At 38.9% G+C, this 19,515-nt stretch overlaps 1 protein-coding gene across 5 annotated transcripts in view; it reads left to right on the top strand.

Moving 5' to 3' along the window:
- The window catches only part of MYZAP (myocardial zonula adherens protein), a 52,681-nt gene that overhangs the window by 20,053 nt on the left and 13,113 nt on the right, over window positions 1-19,515 (top strand). For 4 of the 5 annotated variants that reach the window (XM_074549420.1, XM_074549419.1, XM_074549424.1 and 1 more), the window contains 6 exons: window positions 810-962; window positions 3,693-3,818; window positions 4,681-4,809; window positions 6,570-6,655; window positions 8,822-8,927; window positions 19,126-19,209. In XM_074549420.1, the coding sequence (XP_074405521.1) occupies window positions 810-962; window positions 3,693-3,818; window positions 4,681-4,809; window positions 6,570-6,655; window positions 8,822-8,927; window positions 19,126-19,209 (684 nt within the window). Of the gene's footprint in view, window positions 1-809; window positions 963-3,692; window positions 3,819-4,680; window positions 4,810-6,569; window positions 6,656-8,821; window positions 8,928-13,576; window positions 17,388-19,125; window positions 19,210-19,515 lie in introns of those variants that run through there. The other variant, XM_074549423.1, reaches the window with a different exon arrangement.

Here is a 19,515-nt window from a genome sequence, read left to right on the forward strand (position 1 = left end):
ATGGATTTCAAAGCATACAGAAAACATGGGTGACAGATACAGATTCTGACACTAAGCAACCCTATGAAGTACTGTCTTGGATATCTAAAGCACCTAATTTAGGAAATAAAGAAAAACGTTCCAGAAGTTCTTGTGTTTAAAAAAATTAAAATTAATGTGCAATAATGAGATACTGATATGCAGCAGACTAATAGCACAAGTCATGTCTCTATGAAGGATCTAAGGTGAAAATGTGATTTGGTCTGTATAATGCAAAATGGTGCATCTCCTTAGTTCTGCCTTCAGCTGGTAACAGAAATGAAGTGGCATGTTTGGGTGCCAGATACTTGTGAGATTTTACATACCTGTGAAATGCAGGGGGGGGATGAGGTGGGAATGAATTTTAATTTTTAAAGACTTCCAAATTCCCATGTATCTGAGCTGAACAATGTAATGTCCCTGCTTTCTTGTATGTAACAAGAATATTATGTTCTTGTACATTACTTTCATGTTTTCAGTCTACTGCATTTTGTATGTATGGCATGGCCCTCAGAGAGAAGGGAAGATTATTCATGCTGAAATGTATCCATGTTCCTTCTTTTTTTTTTAAATTGTGTTCCAGGACTCGATTTCACTGAGTATGCTCCTCACAGAAACACCTTCTAGCAAAAACAAAAGCCATAATTTTAAATGTTAAAACTTGCAAAACTGTTCACACTGCATTAATATGTCAGAAAGCTCTTTAAATGTGCTGTTTCACAATATCTTGCCTATATTAATTTATCAAATTGTTTCTGATTTTTAATATGTGCTTTGCCTCTTTCTTCTAGAAAACTCTAGTGGATGTTACATTGGAGAACACAGACATAAGGGAACAAATAAGGAATTTAAAGCATACGCATGAGCAATCTATGGAAAAGCTGAGAGAGAAGCAAAAGCAACTGGAAACGGCACAAATTGAAAATCAGTTACTGAAGTTAAAGGTATATAAACTCCCCTAAAAATACTGCACAGTAAGGGCATTAGGTGGATTTAAAATAAATTCCTTGGCCTTATTTGTAAAGGGTTCTTCATCCTTCATGCCCTTGTCATGCCCTCGAGCTCCCTTGTTCCTGTGAATCAATACTGGCTTAATAACAAAGAATCTCAGCTGGCGACAGGCAGTCTTCCCATAACTTGGGATGTAACATAAGAGACAGAGATGTTGGCAGGTGAAAATTCAAACCATTAAATGGTTATTAGTGTCCATAATTGTTAAGTGAAAGAATATTACAACTCTGCACATTGCTACCTGAATTTCTTGGTGTTGTTTCTTTAGTATTGCACCATTTTTAATAAGTAGTCTGTTAAGTCTTATGAGCATGTGGTCAGCAGGTAACAGCAAGCATCTTCAAAAGAGAATTAAGCTATTTCTTTCAGAGAAATGCAAGCAAATAAAACACAAACTGCAAGGTTTGATATGACAGAAAGCTCGACCATGTTCTCCCCTCACAGCCAAATGTATTCCTTTAATCTCAAAAAAACCAAGCCCACAAAAACCCCAAAAAAACCAAACAATACCCTCTCCCTGCCGGAAACCTTTGTCTCTCTTAAAATAGCTCAAAGTAGACCAATTGGGATATAATACATCAGAATTCGTCAAATTTTGAAAAATTTCTTTCCATTTTTGATAAAGTTTCTGAAATTAAGGTGACTGTAGCTACATTCATGTTTGATCTTGTGAGAGAAGATATTTCTTTCTGGCTGTTTTGCTAGTGACTAGCACTCATGCTTAATGATGAATGGTTAAACAAGAAAACATAAGTGCATTTCATGTTCTGCTTTCCTCTCACAGTGAAGCTCTACAGGCTGTAGAAGTAGCTGTATTTTGCACCTGCTGTTGTCAGCAGAAAATAAAAAGAGGGAAAAACCAAGTAACAGATGCAAAGATGATGATATTAAGATTTTAAGACAGAAATTTGGGCTTCATTATAATATTAAGGACATGCCCCAGCAAGTCAGGGAAAGGTATGTCTGCTTCTAAGGGCAAGGACCTGCAGCTCAGGTCTCAGTTCAACTGAATGCATAAGGATTTGTTTATCTTCAAGCATGTCAAGCTCTGCAGAATACATGCCCTGCATTTACAAAGCAAAAGCGTAAATTTTGCCCTCACACTTTCAGGTTTAGTACCAAGTTAGTGAAAAATATACCTCACTACTGTCTTTGACAGTTAAATATAAAATTATGTCTCAAAAGGTGCTACGAGTTCTTGGAATTCATTCCAGGGGTGAATGTAAGGGGATGGTGTGGCATCTGGGAGGTTAGTGTTGAAAAGCAGTAACTACTGTGTGCCATGATTACAGTCTGGGTGGAGAACACACCTGTGGGGCTTATTAAAGAGGTTTGGTTTATTAATAAATCTGTAATAACTTAGAGTGGAGATGTTGCTTAAGTGTATTATAACAGATGCCCTGACACAGTCACTTTTTAATGCTTGTTTTTACTGTTCTCATTGCTCAAGGTGTAAGGGAGGGAATGATGGCGATAAAGGGCCAGAGATCCTGTTCCAGTTCAGTGTATCTTAAGGAATCTGGGGTTTGATGATTGGCTTTCTCTAAATGATACAATTCTCTCAGGCTTCCTGAAATGTGGAAGGTTCATTTAACTCCACACCATCTCATGAAGTGCAGGTCACTAGCAGTGCCCCAGGGTTGGCCTAGGTGAGATGACAGAGGGGGCAGTTGCAGTACAAGTGGAGTCCTTCAGGGCTCATCCCTTTTTAAAGAATGAAGCACACTGTTGTTTTTCTACAGAGTACTAAACAAGCTTGTTTCTGCCATGCAGGATGAACCCAGGGGTATACTAAACCTTTTGGTCCTTGAATTAGAAAAAAAATCCAACCCAAAACCTCAATCATCAGAGCTCTATTTTGTAGCTGTGTTTAGTGTGGTGATCAGCAGGGAGCACTTAATTCCTGTCACTTTTGTAGCACCCACAGCATTTCACATGGCTGATTCACAGCATCTCTAGGAGGAGAGCTAAGTTCTGTACTAGCTGTTTTACTTCACTTTTATTGTGGTTTACACAGTAGATGTACCTGAGCTGTGAAGATCCTATCTGGTGTTTAATTACTGAGGGTGTGGTTAAGTCAGTGTTTTCAGCCAACACAGGAAATCCTGTCTCTGAATGACCATTCTGCCCTCTTCCCCAGAGCTCTAGTAAAGTTTCTGGTTCTGTTGTTAAAAATTAACCCTTCCACACACCTGAGAATTGGCAGTTTGATTGCAGGGAAGGTACCACAATAAAGTATTGCTTTGAGTGTTCATGCTCATTTAGAAAGAGGAGTTGAGTCTAGTCCGTGCTTCAGTAGAGCAGGGGGAGACAGTATCATTTCAATGGGGAAACAAACCAAGTAACTTGGAGGCTGTTATGGAATGGTTCAGCAGAGAGGCATGGCCTGATCTTGGATCAGCAATGACTAAATGAGCTAATTTCAGACAACATGGAACTTCATGGAACAGTAACTTCTACAGATTCAAATTATGTGAATTCTGGCACAAGGCTGTAAATGGTCTTGATGCAAATGGAAGCCTACTTTTGCAATGCCAGATTTATAACAAGGGGGAGCTTAACTTCAAACTCTTATTTTCTCATCATGTGAACTCTCTTTCTCCTGCTGCCAGCAATATTAGTATTACTGTACTTACTGATGGGGCAACCTTCCTCTCTCATAGGTGGAATCATCACAGGAAGCCAATGCTGAAGTCATGAGAGAGATGACCAGAAAGCTGTATAGTCAGTACGAGGAGAAAATGCGAGAAGAGGAACAGAAACACAAGGCTGAGAAAGAAATGCTCCTGGTATGTAGAGCCAGTCTGTAAGAGCCGTGCTTAGCTTGGATGTAATTTCTCAATTGCTTCATACTCCAGAGTTGATGTAAATTCCTCCACTCCTGTCTCTGTGATTAGTCGTGCTATAGTTACTAAGTTTTCCAAACATTTGGGGTTGTAGGACTAAGAAAAATATGTATTCAAACATAGTAATATCAATGATAATCTAGATTTCAAAATCTGAAATGGGGTAAGTAGAATTTTTAAACTTTTGATTCTCTAAAAACGGAAGACATAATGTCCAATTTTAACAAGTGACAGTTTAAGAAGGAGAAAGGAAACAACTTCACTGGATGCTACTGGAGCAAGAACTCTAATGTCCCCAAATTTCCCTCCACCTCAAGTTAAACCTTTCTATGAGCAATCAGTTGTTGCATTTTTTAAAATTCTAGAGTCAGATAATGATAGAGATTGAAGATAGATGCTCCTTTTTATTCATATTGCTCTACATGTAAGGAAAGTACAAAGCTGAACATGGCCAGCTAGGGTGTTTAGAAAGCTGTCTTTTGCAGAAGCATATTTTTCTCATGGTGTTATTTAACAGCATCCTTCCATTCCCAAGGGAAGGGAAATCAGCTATCTAAGAAATGGGTAAAAGTTTCTCTTGGATTGTCATAATGATGCTTTACTAATTCCTGTGTATTTCAAAGTATCTTTTTGCTGTATAAAATTCTCTCTCAGGGTCATCACTCTTCCAGATTTCTGAGCAGGTGTAGTGAAAAGCTTTGAGCTGTTTAAGAGCTGTTAGCCTGGCCCTAGATCCAGAAACAAGAAGAAATATTCCTCATGAATATGTTAGATGCTAACATGACTGTAAATGTTCTTGTTTTAGGAGGAAACAAATCGACTTCTGAAGGCTATTGAAGAGGCAAACAAGAAGATGCAGGTTACAGAAACAAGCATACAGGAGAAAGACCAGAGAATTGGTGAGCTGGACCGGCTGATTGAACGCATGGAAGAGGTAGGAGAGCTGACTGCTGCATGACAGGAAATGCACCAAGAGCATGGAGGAAATTCCAGAAGTTATTGTTCTGCTGCTCAGCTCCCTGCTCAGTGACATACTGAGCTGTTTGCATCCTAGTATTTATATCAGTAAATGGTCCTGGACTGCCATAGAGACCCTGTGATGAGGAGGTGGTTCTCTCTTCCAGGTGGTCCTTACAGGGCAGCATTTATTTAGGAAATGAACCATTATTTTAAAGAGAGAATTTAAAAACCATTCAGTGTGCAAGGTGTCTTAGGCCTAATCAAGTAATAATCATAAATGACCCAGAGTCTCAGAAATGTTGCTGTGGTGGGTCCATAGAGTGCACAGAGCTCTGTCTGGGGATGGGTAAGAAGTTGATGAAGAACCTGCAGGGTTAAAGGGAGGGCAGGGACAGGTGACATCAGAGTGGGGGGCTACTCAGCCAGGAAGACTGAAAGGATGAGGCCCTTTACAGACAATGGGAGCAGCCTCTTGTTCACAAGCCCTGGTCCTCATAGGGATTTTCAACCACCCTGACATCATTTGGAGGGACAACACAGCAGAGCATAAGCAATTCAGGTTCCTGGAATGTGTTGATGATAATTTCCTTCTCCAGCTGATAGAGGAGCCAGTGAGGAGAGGTGCTTTTCTAGACCTTGTTCTCACCAACAAGGAGCAGCTGCTGGGGAATGTGAAGCTCAAGGGCTTCCTTGGCTGCAGTGACTATGAAATGGTCTTGGATGTACTTTGGCATTTCTCATTTAATTCAATAGCAGACATCTTTAAAGATTCGTGCCTCACTATGTCTAATACAAGAGCAGAGAGTGTTTTAGTCACTTTTAGGAGGGAGTAAAATCTTCTGCTCTTCCCAATTAAGTGTTTTTCTTTGATTTTCTTTCACTAATTTCACTTTATTGTAGTACATATTTAATATCAGTATCTACTGAGAAGTAGATTTTTATAAGCCAGTCTTTTTGGCTTGAGTTGTTAGTCTAATGTGCATTGAGTCCCTTTTGTCTAATGCTTGCAAATCCATTAGTAGAATTAATGATTACACTGAGAAATTACTCAGCCTAATAATAGCCCCTCTAGTGGCTCCATTAACTTCATCTGGGCTTCAGCCTACAGCTTTTAAGTGTTATGCAGTGAATGTAGGATTGCATATAGTTCACAAGTACAGAGGAGCTCCTTCACTTTAGTTCTTTAATCTGTTCTTACCTGGCTCATACTCACCCAGTGAGACTGAATGCCTCTTAAATTGCCCTCAAGGTGGATAAAACACTTACATTTCTCTGTTAACTTGTTTGACTCAGACCCTAAGTCCTCACAGATCTTCATAAGCACTGTGATGGTGGGCACTTAAACAGAAATACTCTGGGGGAAGAAAATGCAGCAGTACCTTTTAGCTCAGCCTTGGATTGGGAGATCTTTTTGGAGTGGTAATGTGGACAATTTGACTTTATGTAGTTAAAGACTTTGATGACTCATCTTTTTAACGAAAAAAATCAGTTTCAAGTACAGCCATACATCTTCACATAGGAAATTGAAAATTGATCTTGTTTCCATGCATAGCTGGGAAACTGATTTTATTATTATGTATTCTGTCCTCCTTGGCTATAGGAAATGCATGAATTTTGTTTAATCAGTTTCTATTTTAATTTCACAAATGATGTTTTGAATTGCAATGAAATGTGCTTTGTGAAGCCTTTACATTTCGATACATGGAGAACTGAATGATAACTTTTCTTGTTTAGGAACGTCACCAGCTGAAAAAACAACTTGAATTAAATGAACTACAAATATCAGGAGCAAAATCTGAAAACAACTCTGACAGTGAAAGGTGAGATATAACTTGCCTGTGGAACTTCTACTATTGCTAGGAAACATGTGGGGTTTTTTGTTTTTGTAGACATCTGAATTTTGCCTTTTCTAACTTTAAAACTGCAGTGTGGTAGGGGGTAGGGATTGTTCATCTGAATGTAGGTTTACTGACATGTAAAATATCAAGACAATTATTTTTTGCAAGAATGACCACCTTCATACATCTTTTCTGAAAAGTTGTTTGCAAATGTGTGGAGTCCATTGTAGGTGGAATAAGCTCTGACATATCTGTAGCTTGCATTTTTCTCAAATATGCATTCCCAAATTCAGAAGTGTATGATCCTGACTATGAATACTTTCAGTATCTAAACTCAAAGGTTTATATGACACTGCTCCAGTGGGTAAAGATGAATTACAACCAGAGACTGAATATATATATGAAAGTACTTGATTACTACTTATGGTTCTGTGGCACCCAGAAATTAAGTTTTAAGGTTTTGGGCTTCCTGCTGTCCTTTGGGAAGCACAAACATGAAAGAAGGTCCCTGCTGAGAGCTTCTCAGTGCCTTGTATTGATCTGTGACCAGCTTCTCTGGTTTCAGAGTAAGAATGGCTTTTCACAGCAGCCTGTTAAAATAATAATTTCAAGTGAACAGCTGTTGCTCACATACAACATAGAATATGGAGATGAAAGATAACTGGTGTTTTCCTTTACCTCTGAATAACACAGACACTTCTTGCTTCAGTGAATCCTTTTCAGTGTAAAGTTATGCTGCAGTAAAAGGGTACAGGCAATGTCCAGGCAGGAATTTGTGCAAGGCAAGCAAGCTCACAGTTGCAATCTATGCCATGCAAGCAATGACTCTGTGTTCAGATGATGCTGATTTATTCTTAAGTTGTCTTTACCTGCCTGTACCTTATCAGACACTCAAGCTCCACCTTAGGAAGGATGTCTGTTCCATTTCTCCATTGCTATCAGTGCTTAAGATCCTGAGTCTTCCAATGAAATAAAAAATGACAAACAAAATATGTGCTACAATTGCAATTAAAATATAAATTAAAGTTTTATGAGATGTTAATACACACAACTGAAAAACCTGCAGCAATGCTTTGAATTTTTTGAGTCCTTGTCAAAGTGCTGCAGTTACATTTCTGCAGAGTACTTCACTGTTAATAGAGACTCTTTTGGGGGAAGCAGGATACAATTCAGTCATTCACTGGAATCACGTCTTACAGTTTGCCATCTGCTGCTTTGTCTTAGAATGGTTTTTCTATTTGCAGCTTTAACAGTTTTTTTTTTCTGCTGTGCACAGACCAAGATGAAAAAAGCCTTTTTGTTTTTGATTCCCCTCCTCCCATTCTCAAATTCTGTCCAGTCCTGAACCTAGGAGTACAGCAGTTTATTTTGTAAGCAAGAAATTGCTTTCTTTGACAAATTTTAAGAATTGGACATTCAGATAAAAATGGAGACTCCCATGGCCAAAGAGACAAAAATTTATGGAAAAGCTTCACTCCGGTTTCCTTGCATATTCTACAGCTGCTTTTCTGACAAGCTGCCAAACCAGCTTGTGGCAGGAGTTCTGTGGGAGTTCACTTGCTGTATTAAAGAGATTTGAAGAAATGCAGAAACTATCTGAAGAGTTGTATGGACAAATTTAAACCATTCATAGCATTCCTGCTGACTGCTGAGGAGTTAATACTATTCCAGGTAGCATTCTGCTGCTGTTGGCAGCTCTGACAAATTCTTGACTCCAGGCTCCCCTGCAGTAAGACAGCTTTGAAAGCAGACCTGCTTCCTGGCTTTTGTTTAACATACATTTCCGAAATATTTGCAGGTAGTAGTAAGTCAGCCTAAATGTGTCTCTCTGAAGCTAAAGATGTAGTTGTGTCAAAGCCTTTCACTAAAGGGAAATACACCTTGAGATGAGTTTTGTCTCATTGTTTAATTGTCAGCACTTCAGGCTCTGAGTAATCATGTCAGTATGCAAGACAAAGGTGAGATAACTTGGGTGGAGACAGCCACTTGGACTAAGATCACATTAAAATGTACTTTGGACAATTTGACATCTGTCAGTGCAATTTGACTTGCCTGGCCTGATTTATGGTGGACTGTGGGAGTTGTTCTTATTCTGCTTATACTGCAGAGCTCCCCACTTACAGGCTTGATGCTTGCGTGTTTTGCCAGGTCACAGCATTTGGAGCAGGAAGCAGCCAGCCTGAGAGAGAGGATCAAGCATCTGGATGACATGGTCCACTGCCAGCAGAAGAAAGTCAAGCATATGGTTGAGGAGGTGAGATGTAGTAAAACAACTCAGAGTCTTTGGGGAGCACTAATTCTTTTAGTACATAATCCAAAGAGAACTGTTCTTTGTGTAGTTGCCTTCTGCCACCTTTGTTACAGTGGAAGTTGAGTTAAGCATCTGGAGCCAGTGAAGCAGAAAGAGTAGATGAAAGCAGTTTAATGCAGTGGCTCTGGGTTATATACTGTGATCTTTAGGCTGACACTAGTTCTGTACCTCTCCATGGGTGTTCAGGAAATGAACACAACTTCCAGCTCAGAGGGTACCTCTGATGTGATGCACTCTAGTCATTAATGGTCTCCTTCCTGTACAGAAGTGGAAGGCAAAAGCTGACCTTTAGTGCTTTGTTCTTCTGGTTTTGGGAGATTTTGCTTAGGTTATTTTTTTGTTTGTTTAATATGATTCCTCACAGAAATAGGTGAGCAAGCACAGATTTTCACTGCTCGTCTCTTCTTTCCCTGGTCTGGGGACATTGTCTTAGCTGCTGCCATTTCCTGTAAAATTTTAAGTGGAATTTTGCTGGATAAATGCTTTAGGTTACAGGCTACCTGTGTGTCAGGAAACTGTTCTGTGGTCAGAAGGCTGTAATTGCAAACATTTCTGTTTGTCCAAGTGGAAAGAATGACATGGAAAATAGATAAGTTTAAATTGGAGCTTCACAAAGCTGACAGCTCTATTAGATGAGCCTCCTACTGCACAGACGATGGGCGTTCATGAGACACTTTTGATTTGTATCTGACATCATACACTTAAGATGTCAAATGTTTAGAAACCACTCAAATCTAAGGCATTCTTTCTGCATTTGTATTTATATGTATTTACATATGCTTTGTTTTATAAGATTCTGATGCAGCCCTTCCGTATGATCAGATGAGTGATGCTAGTGTCTTTTACACAGAGAGATTAAAGTTCTTCTGTTGTATCAGACATATCAAGTCTGGAGGTTTTGGTTTTAATTTAGTTCACCATTATCACTGTTTTTAAGCATCCTAGCTGGTCTAAAACAGAATTTACAGTCTTCATACCATGGTATTTTAATAAAGAAAGTTTCTCCAGTCCAATAATCCAGTCCATCTAATTAATGGATTATGGGAACAATTAGATAATTGATTATGGGAACAATTAGATAATCTGCTTTGTATCTCTGTACAGAGTTTTTCCTGAAGGATTTGGGATATATGTGGCACCCTGAATGCATCTAGTAATACATGAGGATGGTGGCCTAAATTTTGCCCTTTATTACTAAATATATTTTAAACTTCTGGTTGTAACTTGACCTCTAGTGGGCTGCATTGGTATAACAAGTCCTTTCAGCTCTATCTTTTGTTTTGGAATAAAACCACATATAAAGCTTGAGCCAATGATGATGATTTCATTAATATTAGATTTAATGGGTAAGTTTAGCTAGCTAATTACTTGTACTGTATCTCTGCTGGTGCCTTCATATACACAGAAAGCCCTTCTAGACCATCTGGTTGTCCTATTTAATGAGTGTTAGGTGACCAAGTCACTACTAATTGTCAAACATGTCTGCTTCTAACTCCTGTCTGAATGCCTGCTTTTCAGATTCAGTTAAACCTCTATCACTCTTGACTGCCACCTAGCCATAGGGGAGATATTTCTGCTCTTTCCTTTAGTCCCTGTGTGTTTTAATTTTTATTTTAATTCAGCTTCCTTCTGCATGAACACCTGCGTAGCTACGTCTATATTTTCACTAGTGAGCTAGCTAAAGGCTCCTGTACCAGAGGTTTCATCAGGTCAGGTGGTACCAAATACATCAGACATTTAATGTTTGGGGCTTGCTTTCTTAATTTTGTGCTATTTGTTGCTTGTGTTTGTACTGTGTTAGAGAAAATATCTAGAATATAGTTGGCATGCCCTGTTTTAAACTAGACTCTTAATTAAAGGCCTAAAAATAGCAGTTTTAATAATGTGGAGAACAGTAGCTGTTCACCATGGGGCAAGAGAAAAAACATTGCAGATATGTATGTCCTCAGCTATCCAAGCATGTGGTGCTTTTCATGATTTTGTACTTTTCATACTATTAGATAAGTATTTTTTGGCTCATTTTAAGCAAACACTTGCTAACTATGCCATAGAAGCTGAAAAGCTGGCAATAAAAATATTGAAAAGGAATGCTATCTGAAGAGCTGTTCTGAAGTTAGGTTGAAAACTAGTGAGCAGCAGCACTAAAAATATCTGCTAGAGCAAATAGGGAAGATTGCACTACTATTTAAGTCCCGGAAGACATGTTCATCAGGGTATATTTAAACACACATCCTCCCTACACTAAATTTAACTGATTGCAGAATGTAATGGCAAGGAATATCAAGAAAAGTGTAATGAAAATCTGCCCTGTTACTCATTGCAATATTTTCATGGCTGGTATCTGTAAAGTAACATGCCATCTTGGGTTTTATGATGATATTGATAACTTTCATTTAAATAATTGAGAAAGATTAACTAAATAATTCAAAATCTAGAAATCTTGCTTTCTGAAACACTTAGCTTCTCTGTGGCAGTCAGCAGAGTGAGAACAGGCTAGCCTTGGAAACTCAGGAGAGAAGTGGAAGGAAAGTAAGTAGTTAAAATTATCAGCAGAAATTGAAGCTGAAAGAGGGCTACTGTTTGAGCTGCTAGGTGAGAAAGCCTAAACTTGCTTTACTACAGGATGAGCTTTGGTTACAATTAATCTTCATATATTGGACACAGATCTGAAGTATAAACAAGGGCTTCACTCTTCCAGTGTAAATCACAACGAGTTTATGCTGTTACCATCTCCAATTCAGAGAAATTGGAGAAATGAACATCACTTCAGAGGGATGCTGAACAAACAAGATATACTGCTTCAAACTCATATGGAGAACTGTCAAAATTGGACAAGTACTGAGATGAATCTCCTGGCTGGAAAAAATCACGGAGTAGATTGCTCTTAAGCCATTTCTGGGAAAGATGATGGATCCTTTGCAAATCACAGATGCAGGGCATTCTGTAAAAGAACAGCAAGCAGCCAGGAGGAAGTGAAAGAGAAGCTTTAGAATGGAATTTTGTGATGCAGCAGGCAACTCAACACCTCTGGTGCTATTTTGATGGCATTTAAAAATATGTTAGGAGCTGGTGGTCAGTCCTAATTCAGGCATGAAAGAGGATGTGCAGAGAAGCATCAGATGTAGGAGGCCGTGGAGGTAGAGTATTAACACCTTCCTCTTTACAGATATCATCATGTTGGTACTGAATGCAATGGTTATGTGATCTAGGGAATTGAGCCCAGGCAGAGGAGGACACTCACAATTCAGTGTGCTTGTACTCCTTAGCAAAAAAAAAAAATTGCTTCTATTTTTTTTCCTCTGAAAAGAAATCCTTCCATCTCAAGCGTTAATAGAACCATTTTCAACTTGATCTAGTCAAACCAGTCATAAATTAAATAGAAGCCTAGGAAATAACTTTCAGAAGAAAAAATAAATGGGAGAAATAAAATGGAAATTTTCTGGAGATGGTGACCTTCAACACATCTGTGTGTTAGCTCTCATGCACACACATTTTTCATCCTCATAGGGATTCTCTTCTGTGAGAGCAAAAATTGCTGCTCATTAGTGCACCAGCTGAGCAGAAAGTTATCCTGCATAGTCTTAAAGCCTCATGTTCTCATTAGAGAGAGATTGCAGATGATTTATGGCTGACAGATTTATCCCTGTGTTGAACTTGTTTGTTAAACAAATCTATTTGTTCACAGCTTAGTGTAGTATGATTTAAATGCAGTGCTGGCAGTTAAAAGTGCAGGACTTGCATTTTGCAGGTGTTTATAAACCCAGCCCTTTTCTTATACTATTTTTACATCACAGGCTTTCAAAAAACAAGTGAGGAGAGACAGATGGCCAGAGTGGGTCACCCAAGGCTCAGATTTTTTAGCCCTTGCCTTTGTAGCTGTGTTAAAGAATGGCTGGGTAGAGCAAAGGCAATCCAGGAAAAAGACAGTTTGATGAGAGGAAGAATTTGCAGGGAGACTCACAGGTGAAAGGCAGAGGCACATAAACTTCAGGCCCTTCCACTGAGGAGTTTCCCTGCAGAGACGGCACTGGGCAGGCAGATGCAGGCACAGGGGCACCACAGGAGGGCATGGGAAGCTGCTAGCACACTGTTCCCTTCAGGGCTGCAATTGCTCTTGTTCTGTGAGAGGGGTAAAAGCTTCTCTTCTAACTATCTATCCGATGGTCAACCAGTTCCTCCTGTCGGTGCCACTGTAGGGAATGAGACTTTCATGTAAGATAAATGAAATACAAAGCATAGATTTTAAATTAGCAATATAATTATTTTGTGGCTTGTTCTCAATTTCAAACCTGGAGAGATTTAAGAGAGGTTTAATTTTGGAGAATTATGCAATTCACTTTGAAATGGATTACAATTTCATTGCACAGTAAGCTTATTTTATATGTAATGTCGTTTCGTTATTGAGAAGCAGAGGAGGGAAGGAAATTAGCATTTACGTTTTATAAGCAAGGCAAGGGGGCTGATGCAGATATAGGAAGCTGTTCTGAAGGGAGCTGAAGAGAGAAGGATATTTGATCTCATGCCAAGAAATTATCTGCAGAACTTAGATTTCACATGAAATTCCCCTAACGACTGAATTGAACTGTCTCTAGGTCATGGCCCATGAGCTGTTCTCCAGCTTTAGTCTCAGATTCCTTGGATAATAAATGGTGACCAGACATCAGGGAGAAGCTGTCTCCTGTCTGTTGGGGAGGATACTTGCATGAAAGGACAAAGTGCTAATGAACAAATGATATCCCAAATACAGAAGAGACTTTGTATTGCACAAATGGGGTATAAAAAGAAGAAATTTTTCCAAAAAAGACTTAAACATCTGAAAACATCTGTATCAAGACACTCCAACTTCAGCTATATACTGAAATTTCCCTCTTTTAATATGGAAGAACAGTTTCAAGGTCATGTAAGAGAAGCCACAGAGGAGAACATGGAACTACCGACGACAGATGCCAAACTTTTATTAACCAAGATCTGCATTCCATAGTACCTGCCATAAAAATGAAACAACAACAAAAATGCAGAATAAGAAATGTAGAAAGAGAAACACACCTTGGGATCTTGGAGGAAGAAGATAAAGGACAGAACATGAATAACTTCCCACACCCTCCTCCCCCCCTCCCCAGTACAAGTGTTTGGCATTCCTCAGTGGACTTGAGCAAGCAGTACAATGCTTATCTGTTGGCAGAAGTAGAATCACTGCTGGTGTTTGGTGAGAGGGTTTATATATGCACAACATCAGCACTTTCAGCTGGGAATTGCCTGGCCAAGTCATCAATTAGAAACTTGCCCATTACTAAGGTAGTGCTTAACGAAGTGGGTTGTGTGCAGACAATGAGCCAATGTCTGTTACTCATTAGGACATGTCAGCCCCTACTTCAGCAATACATGGACATCAACCACTGGATAATGTGTTCATGGAGCTCATTCATTTAGGAAGGTCTCTACATTGGTGCATTAACCTAAATCAGTCAGTTACTTCTTCTGTAAATGCAATGTGAGGTTTAAAATGCAAAAGTATAAGTTTAAGTGGATAAGTTGTTCACGTGATTTAAGGAGGATTAAAAGGCAAAGGTGCTCATTCCTATCACTGCATTATGCCCCCTGAAAAAGTTTCAATTCTTGTCTAGCCTCTCATAAATACCAGTTCAGGTCCAGTGAGATACAGGACTGAGGAAAATCCTGTTCTCCTTGTACAGCAGTTAGCTCTGCGAGCTCAGGCTGATGTATGTTGCAATGTCTTGTCTGTCTTGTTTTGTGCATGCTGTGTAGCATCTGTTTGTCCTGTGCAGTCATAGTTCTGATTAATTTGTTCATGTCTCTGTATTGGTGTTACTGATGCCCAGTACATTAATGGTGGATGAATAAGGAAAATATAGGTATACTTGAATAAAATGATACTTATATATATTAAAACTATGTGCTGGTAAATATTTTAAACTAATGGATGATACTGTTAAGTGGTAAATGGTGACTGAGTTTACCCAATAGCTGGATCTGTTCCAATGCAGGAGGTCACTGTATAGTTTAATGTCTCCAAGTCTGTATCTGAGTTACACAGAATAAAATAGTTTCCTATTTCAGGCCTTCATAAAGGCTCTACATTTAAAAACAATTTTACTTTTCTCTCAAGATGCTTTTTCCTTCTGCTTTAATAGCTTGACTTTTCATTCTGATACCATTACTCACATATCCAGCATTTCTTTACAGACTCTTCCTTTTAGATCTTGCAGTTCTCCAACTCTTCTCTTCACTGTTCTTCTTAGGTATTCTGTCCATTAGATCAGTTTAATGCTGTTGACTCTTTCATCCCACTTTCCATCTTAGGGAAGCAAAGTTTAGTATGTACACAGTCCATTCAAGTACCTTGACAATTGTTTGGTATTTGGAGAATCTATAAGGAGCAGAAATGAGAAATAAAGAGATCTTCATCAATGGGATGGACAAGAAGAATTGAATTTTCTGGGAGATGCAGCAAGATAAAATGACAATCTGAAGATTGAGGCAGTTTGAGAAATGACCTCAGGTTTTCTGAATGAGGCAAAAGCATAGAGGTGGTGACAGCAGTAGGGCAGAAACAAGGATGAGAGATCTAAAAAAGAAGTCAGTGACCATATTAATCCTGAGTCAGTGGATAAATTCAGGATGATTCACATTCCATGTTGGATCTTGCATGCTGATTCAGTTCACTGGAAATTGCAGTGGTTATGTGAAATGCAAGCTACACACCCAGCACCACTGGCAGAAACTTCATGGATTGTGCCAGGATGGGGAGAGATTTGGTGCCCCTTCTCTGCCCAGCAGGGAAGTGCCAGGGATTGAGATGGGGTGGCTGAAGGGCTGAGTGCATGTCGTGCCCCTCAGTTGCTGGCACACCAGAGAAATTACAAAGTGGAGCTTGGGCCTTGTAGCTTTTCTCTTCCCAGCTTTGGAATAGTCAGATGTCTCCCAGCTGGAGAAGGGAAGGAGAAACAATGGGTACAGTGGGTTGGGGAGGTAAGAGAGAATGCAGTGGTAGGAAGAAGGGTGACTGAGTGGCCCAGGGTTGCTAAAGTCACATTAATGCTGTTGGCAGAACTGTTTCAAAAGGAATGAGCGACTCATTAATGTAACTGGTATTTCTGAGTAGGTTGCCATTTTGTTTGAGTGCTTTATGTAGACAGGAAGGTTATAGAAATACAGGTAGAAATGGGGAGTCTTAACAATGTCAGGTCAAGAATTAAGGGCTAGGGAAAGTCTGTCTGGACATCTCTGGAGAAGGTTGGCAGAGAGAGCCTGAAGGATGTATCTGAATAGTGCTTGTGGAAAATTATGAAGAAATCTGAGAGGGTAGTTGTGCAAAAGCCAGGATGGGAGCAAGTTGCTGAGTTCTGTGAGCAGAAACTCCTGAAGTCTGCAGGCACAGCAAGGATGAGGTGGATTATAGACTGTGAGCACTGACGAAATAAAACATAGGAACACCTTGATGATAATTTTATCCTGAAGTCAGTCCAGAAATTTCTTGGATACAAGAGTCAGTCCATGGAATCTGGGAGTCTTTGGCTTGCACTGATTTGTTTCTGACCATTCTGAGCAGACTGTTCTGGCCACCACTCAGGCCTGGAGTTGAGTGTTGTGTTTGACCCATCTTGCTTCTCCGCTTCTCCTCCTTATCTTGTATTCAACCCAGAGTCAAAATCTATTGCTCTGACACCTGCTAGATGTTCTCTTGCTTTATGCAGCTTCTAGAAACAAAGAAATTCTCAAGATGTGCATTTGTGGGGTTTTTAAAATTTAATATAATAATATATTAATATATTAATATAATCTCTTAGAGTTATTCCCGTTTTTCCTGGTTCCCTGTGACATACCCTTGTCAAGGATTAATCAAATCAGCTTTTTCGCTGCTGATGTTAATGGCATAAGATGATGTGTACCCAAGTACTTGTTCAGTAAATAAACTTATATTTTATAGTAAATTACTGTGCTGGGATGTGTCATCTGTGTCAGGACACTTGTTTCAGCCCTTGGCCTGCAGTGGCTGCTGAGGCAGCTGTTTGGCCATGTGTCTGGGGGTGCAGAATTCCTGCTTTCCTTCTGCAGTGGCCTCACAGGGGCTCTGCTGTGTCCAGGGAGCAGGACTGCAGGACATTTTTCCTGGTACTGAAACAGCCTCTCATTTTAGCACCTCAAATGCAGCCTCACTGCTGCATTTATTTCTCCTGAAACGTATTTGGGATGTGTGGCTGTGTCTGAGTTCCTGATGTTTAAAGATCCACCCCAAGGTTTTATATAGGTTACACAATTCACAGCCTGATCATTCTGTAACCTGCATGGTCTAACCACACCGTTCTGTCTGGCTGCTTGACTGAGACACAGAGCTTGTGATGATACAGTACAATATTCTCTGCAGGAAAAAAAAAACCAAAACCTGATTTTAAAAATCTATTGTAATTCTGGGGCAAGGGCATGGCTTTAATGGGTTCTGGCTGGTACTATGTAAACGTGTTACAGAGAGCCTGGAGATGCTGTTGTGTATGCTTCAGTCTGCTGCTCCCTAGAGCATCCTCACCAAAATACAAAATGTCTCTTTGGAGTTCAGTTCTGTGTTTGGGAAGGGGAGGAAGCTGTTTGTCAAAGTCTTCCTTTTTGTATTCTGTGTTAGATTTTAAGGTGTCCATGCTCATCTTTGCCTTCAGACTATTCAAATTAAAATAACTCAAAAACATCCATAGGGAGCTGTCTTTCTGTGGCCAATGTGAAAAATAAGCAGAACTTTAATTTTAACTTGCACAAAATCTATTTGTACATGATACTGGTGAACATAATGTTTACTGTCAGTTTATTTCACATCTTAGGATCTTTCTATCATAGAATGAATATAAGTTAAGGTAAATGTATGTGAAACACGAGAGTTGTCTTGCTTTTGGATGACAGATAGTTTGATCACTTATTTGGAAACAGAAATATTTTGTGTTTGATGTAAAAACCAGCCTAGGCAGCTGATGGAGTTGATTATTTTCAATAACAAGCAAGAATGGCTGTGTGCCAGTGTGATCACACAGCTGTGCTTGGCTTTGGGCTTCTTTGTGTGGCACTGATTATTGGTGTTAGTAATATTTCCTTATATGCATAGCAGGAGAATATTAATAGAGAAGAACCACTTGAAAGTCCTAAGAGAACAGTTTATCTTTTCTAAAGTGGAGTTTATTGGCAGGACTGAAGCTGCTGAACCAGGGAAGACATAACTGACTTAATTCAGTCATACTGTTAAACAAAGTTGTGATTAAATATGAAGATCAAGGTATGTTCTAAGATTTTCTGAAAATGCTACAGGATGAAATAGGTAGTTTTTCTATGGACTTTAAAAGAGGAAAAAAAGGAAAGATCTGATTTTGAGAAAGATGGATAATGACAGGATAATACTCCTGTATTCTGTAACTGTTCAGCTGAAAACACTGTATGGTGTTGATGTTTTAGCTTTTCCAAGTAACAACTGATCATTGTGTCATATCACAGTGACATGTGATACCTGAAAGTCATGGAGACTAAATTAAAGTTCACTTGGTGTTACAGCTTTTCATTTTTCAGTTCAATATGTGCATTTGTTTTGCTTTTTTTTTTCCACAGTTCTGTATGTTTTTGTTTAAGTATTTTATAATTTCTACCAGTAAATTTTTGGGAGAGTATTGTTTTCATTATTGTGCCTTGAGTATTTTATCCTTCTCCTTTAGCAGGATGGGAATATTTATATTAATCATTGGTTTCCAGATATGCTGAAAAATTTTACACTGGTGAAGATGATGTTAGTGTTTGTTCACAGTTTTGATTTTAATATACAGAGTTAAAAAGTGACTGGTAAGAATGCATGGAAAATCTGATCAAAGTATTCAGAAATGGTCATTCTTGCAATGACTGCCAGAAAAAAAAGAATGTGTTCTGAGTGTTCCTTGATTTCCCTTTAGCTGTTCTGCAAAATGAATTCACTTTAGTAAAAGTCCACTACATCTGGTAGCTAATCGAGGGATTAAAGCAGTTTGTGAGTACTTACAGGTATTGAGTTGTTTCTGAAAAATAATATTAAATATGTTTTCTTCCTGTGATACCGAGATCCTTTTCTTCCTTTTCCCATCCCCATCAGACTAAATGTCTTTGTTTTTCTTCATAGATTGAAATGCTAAGGAAGAAAGTAAAAGAAAAGGAATTATTTATAATACAGCTTTTAGACAAAATCTCTTTCTTAGAATGTGAGGTAAGGCATTACATTTTAAGTTTACATTATTGTGATTATTTTATGAACCCAAATTTAATTTGAACCAGTGTCATCCAGTGCTATCCGAATGTACAATCACTGTATGTATTTGCTGTTCTTCAAATGGAAATTAAACATATGACACCAGTCATACAGTCAGGAGTGTGTGCAATAAAGTCTCAATATTCACTCTAAGTTTCTTAACTTACAATTTTCTAATGGTTTTATAATGACTTAGACCAGAAGCTTCTGAATAAAACTGTTAGTTTAATTTATATTCTTTCCAGAATTAAGGATTCCTTTATT

This window comes from Zonotrichia albicollis, chromosome 11, assembly GCF_047830755.1.
Source record: "Zonotrichia albicollis isolate bZonAlb1 chromosome 11, bZonAlb1.hap1, whole genome shotgun sequence".
NCBI classification, from domain to species: Eukaryota; Metazoa; Chordata; class Aves; order Passeriformes; family Passerellidae; genus Zonotrichia; species Zonotrichia albicollis.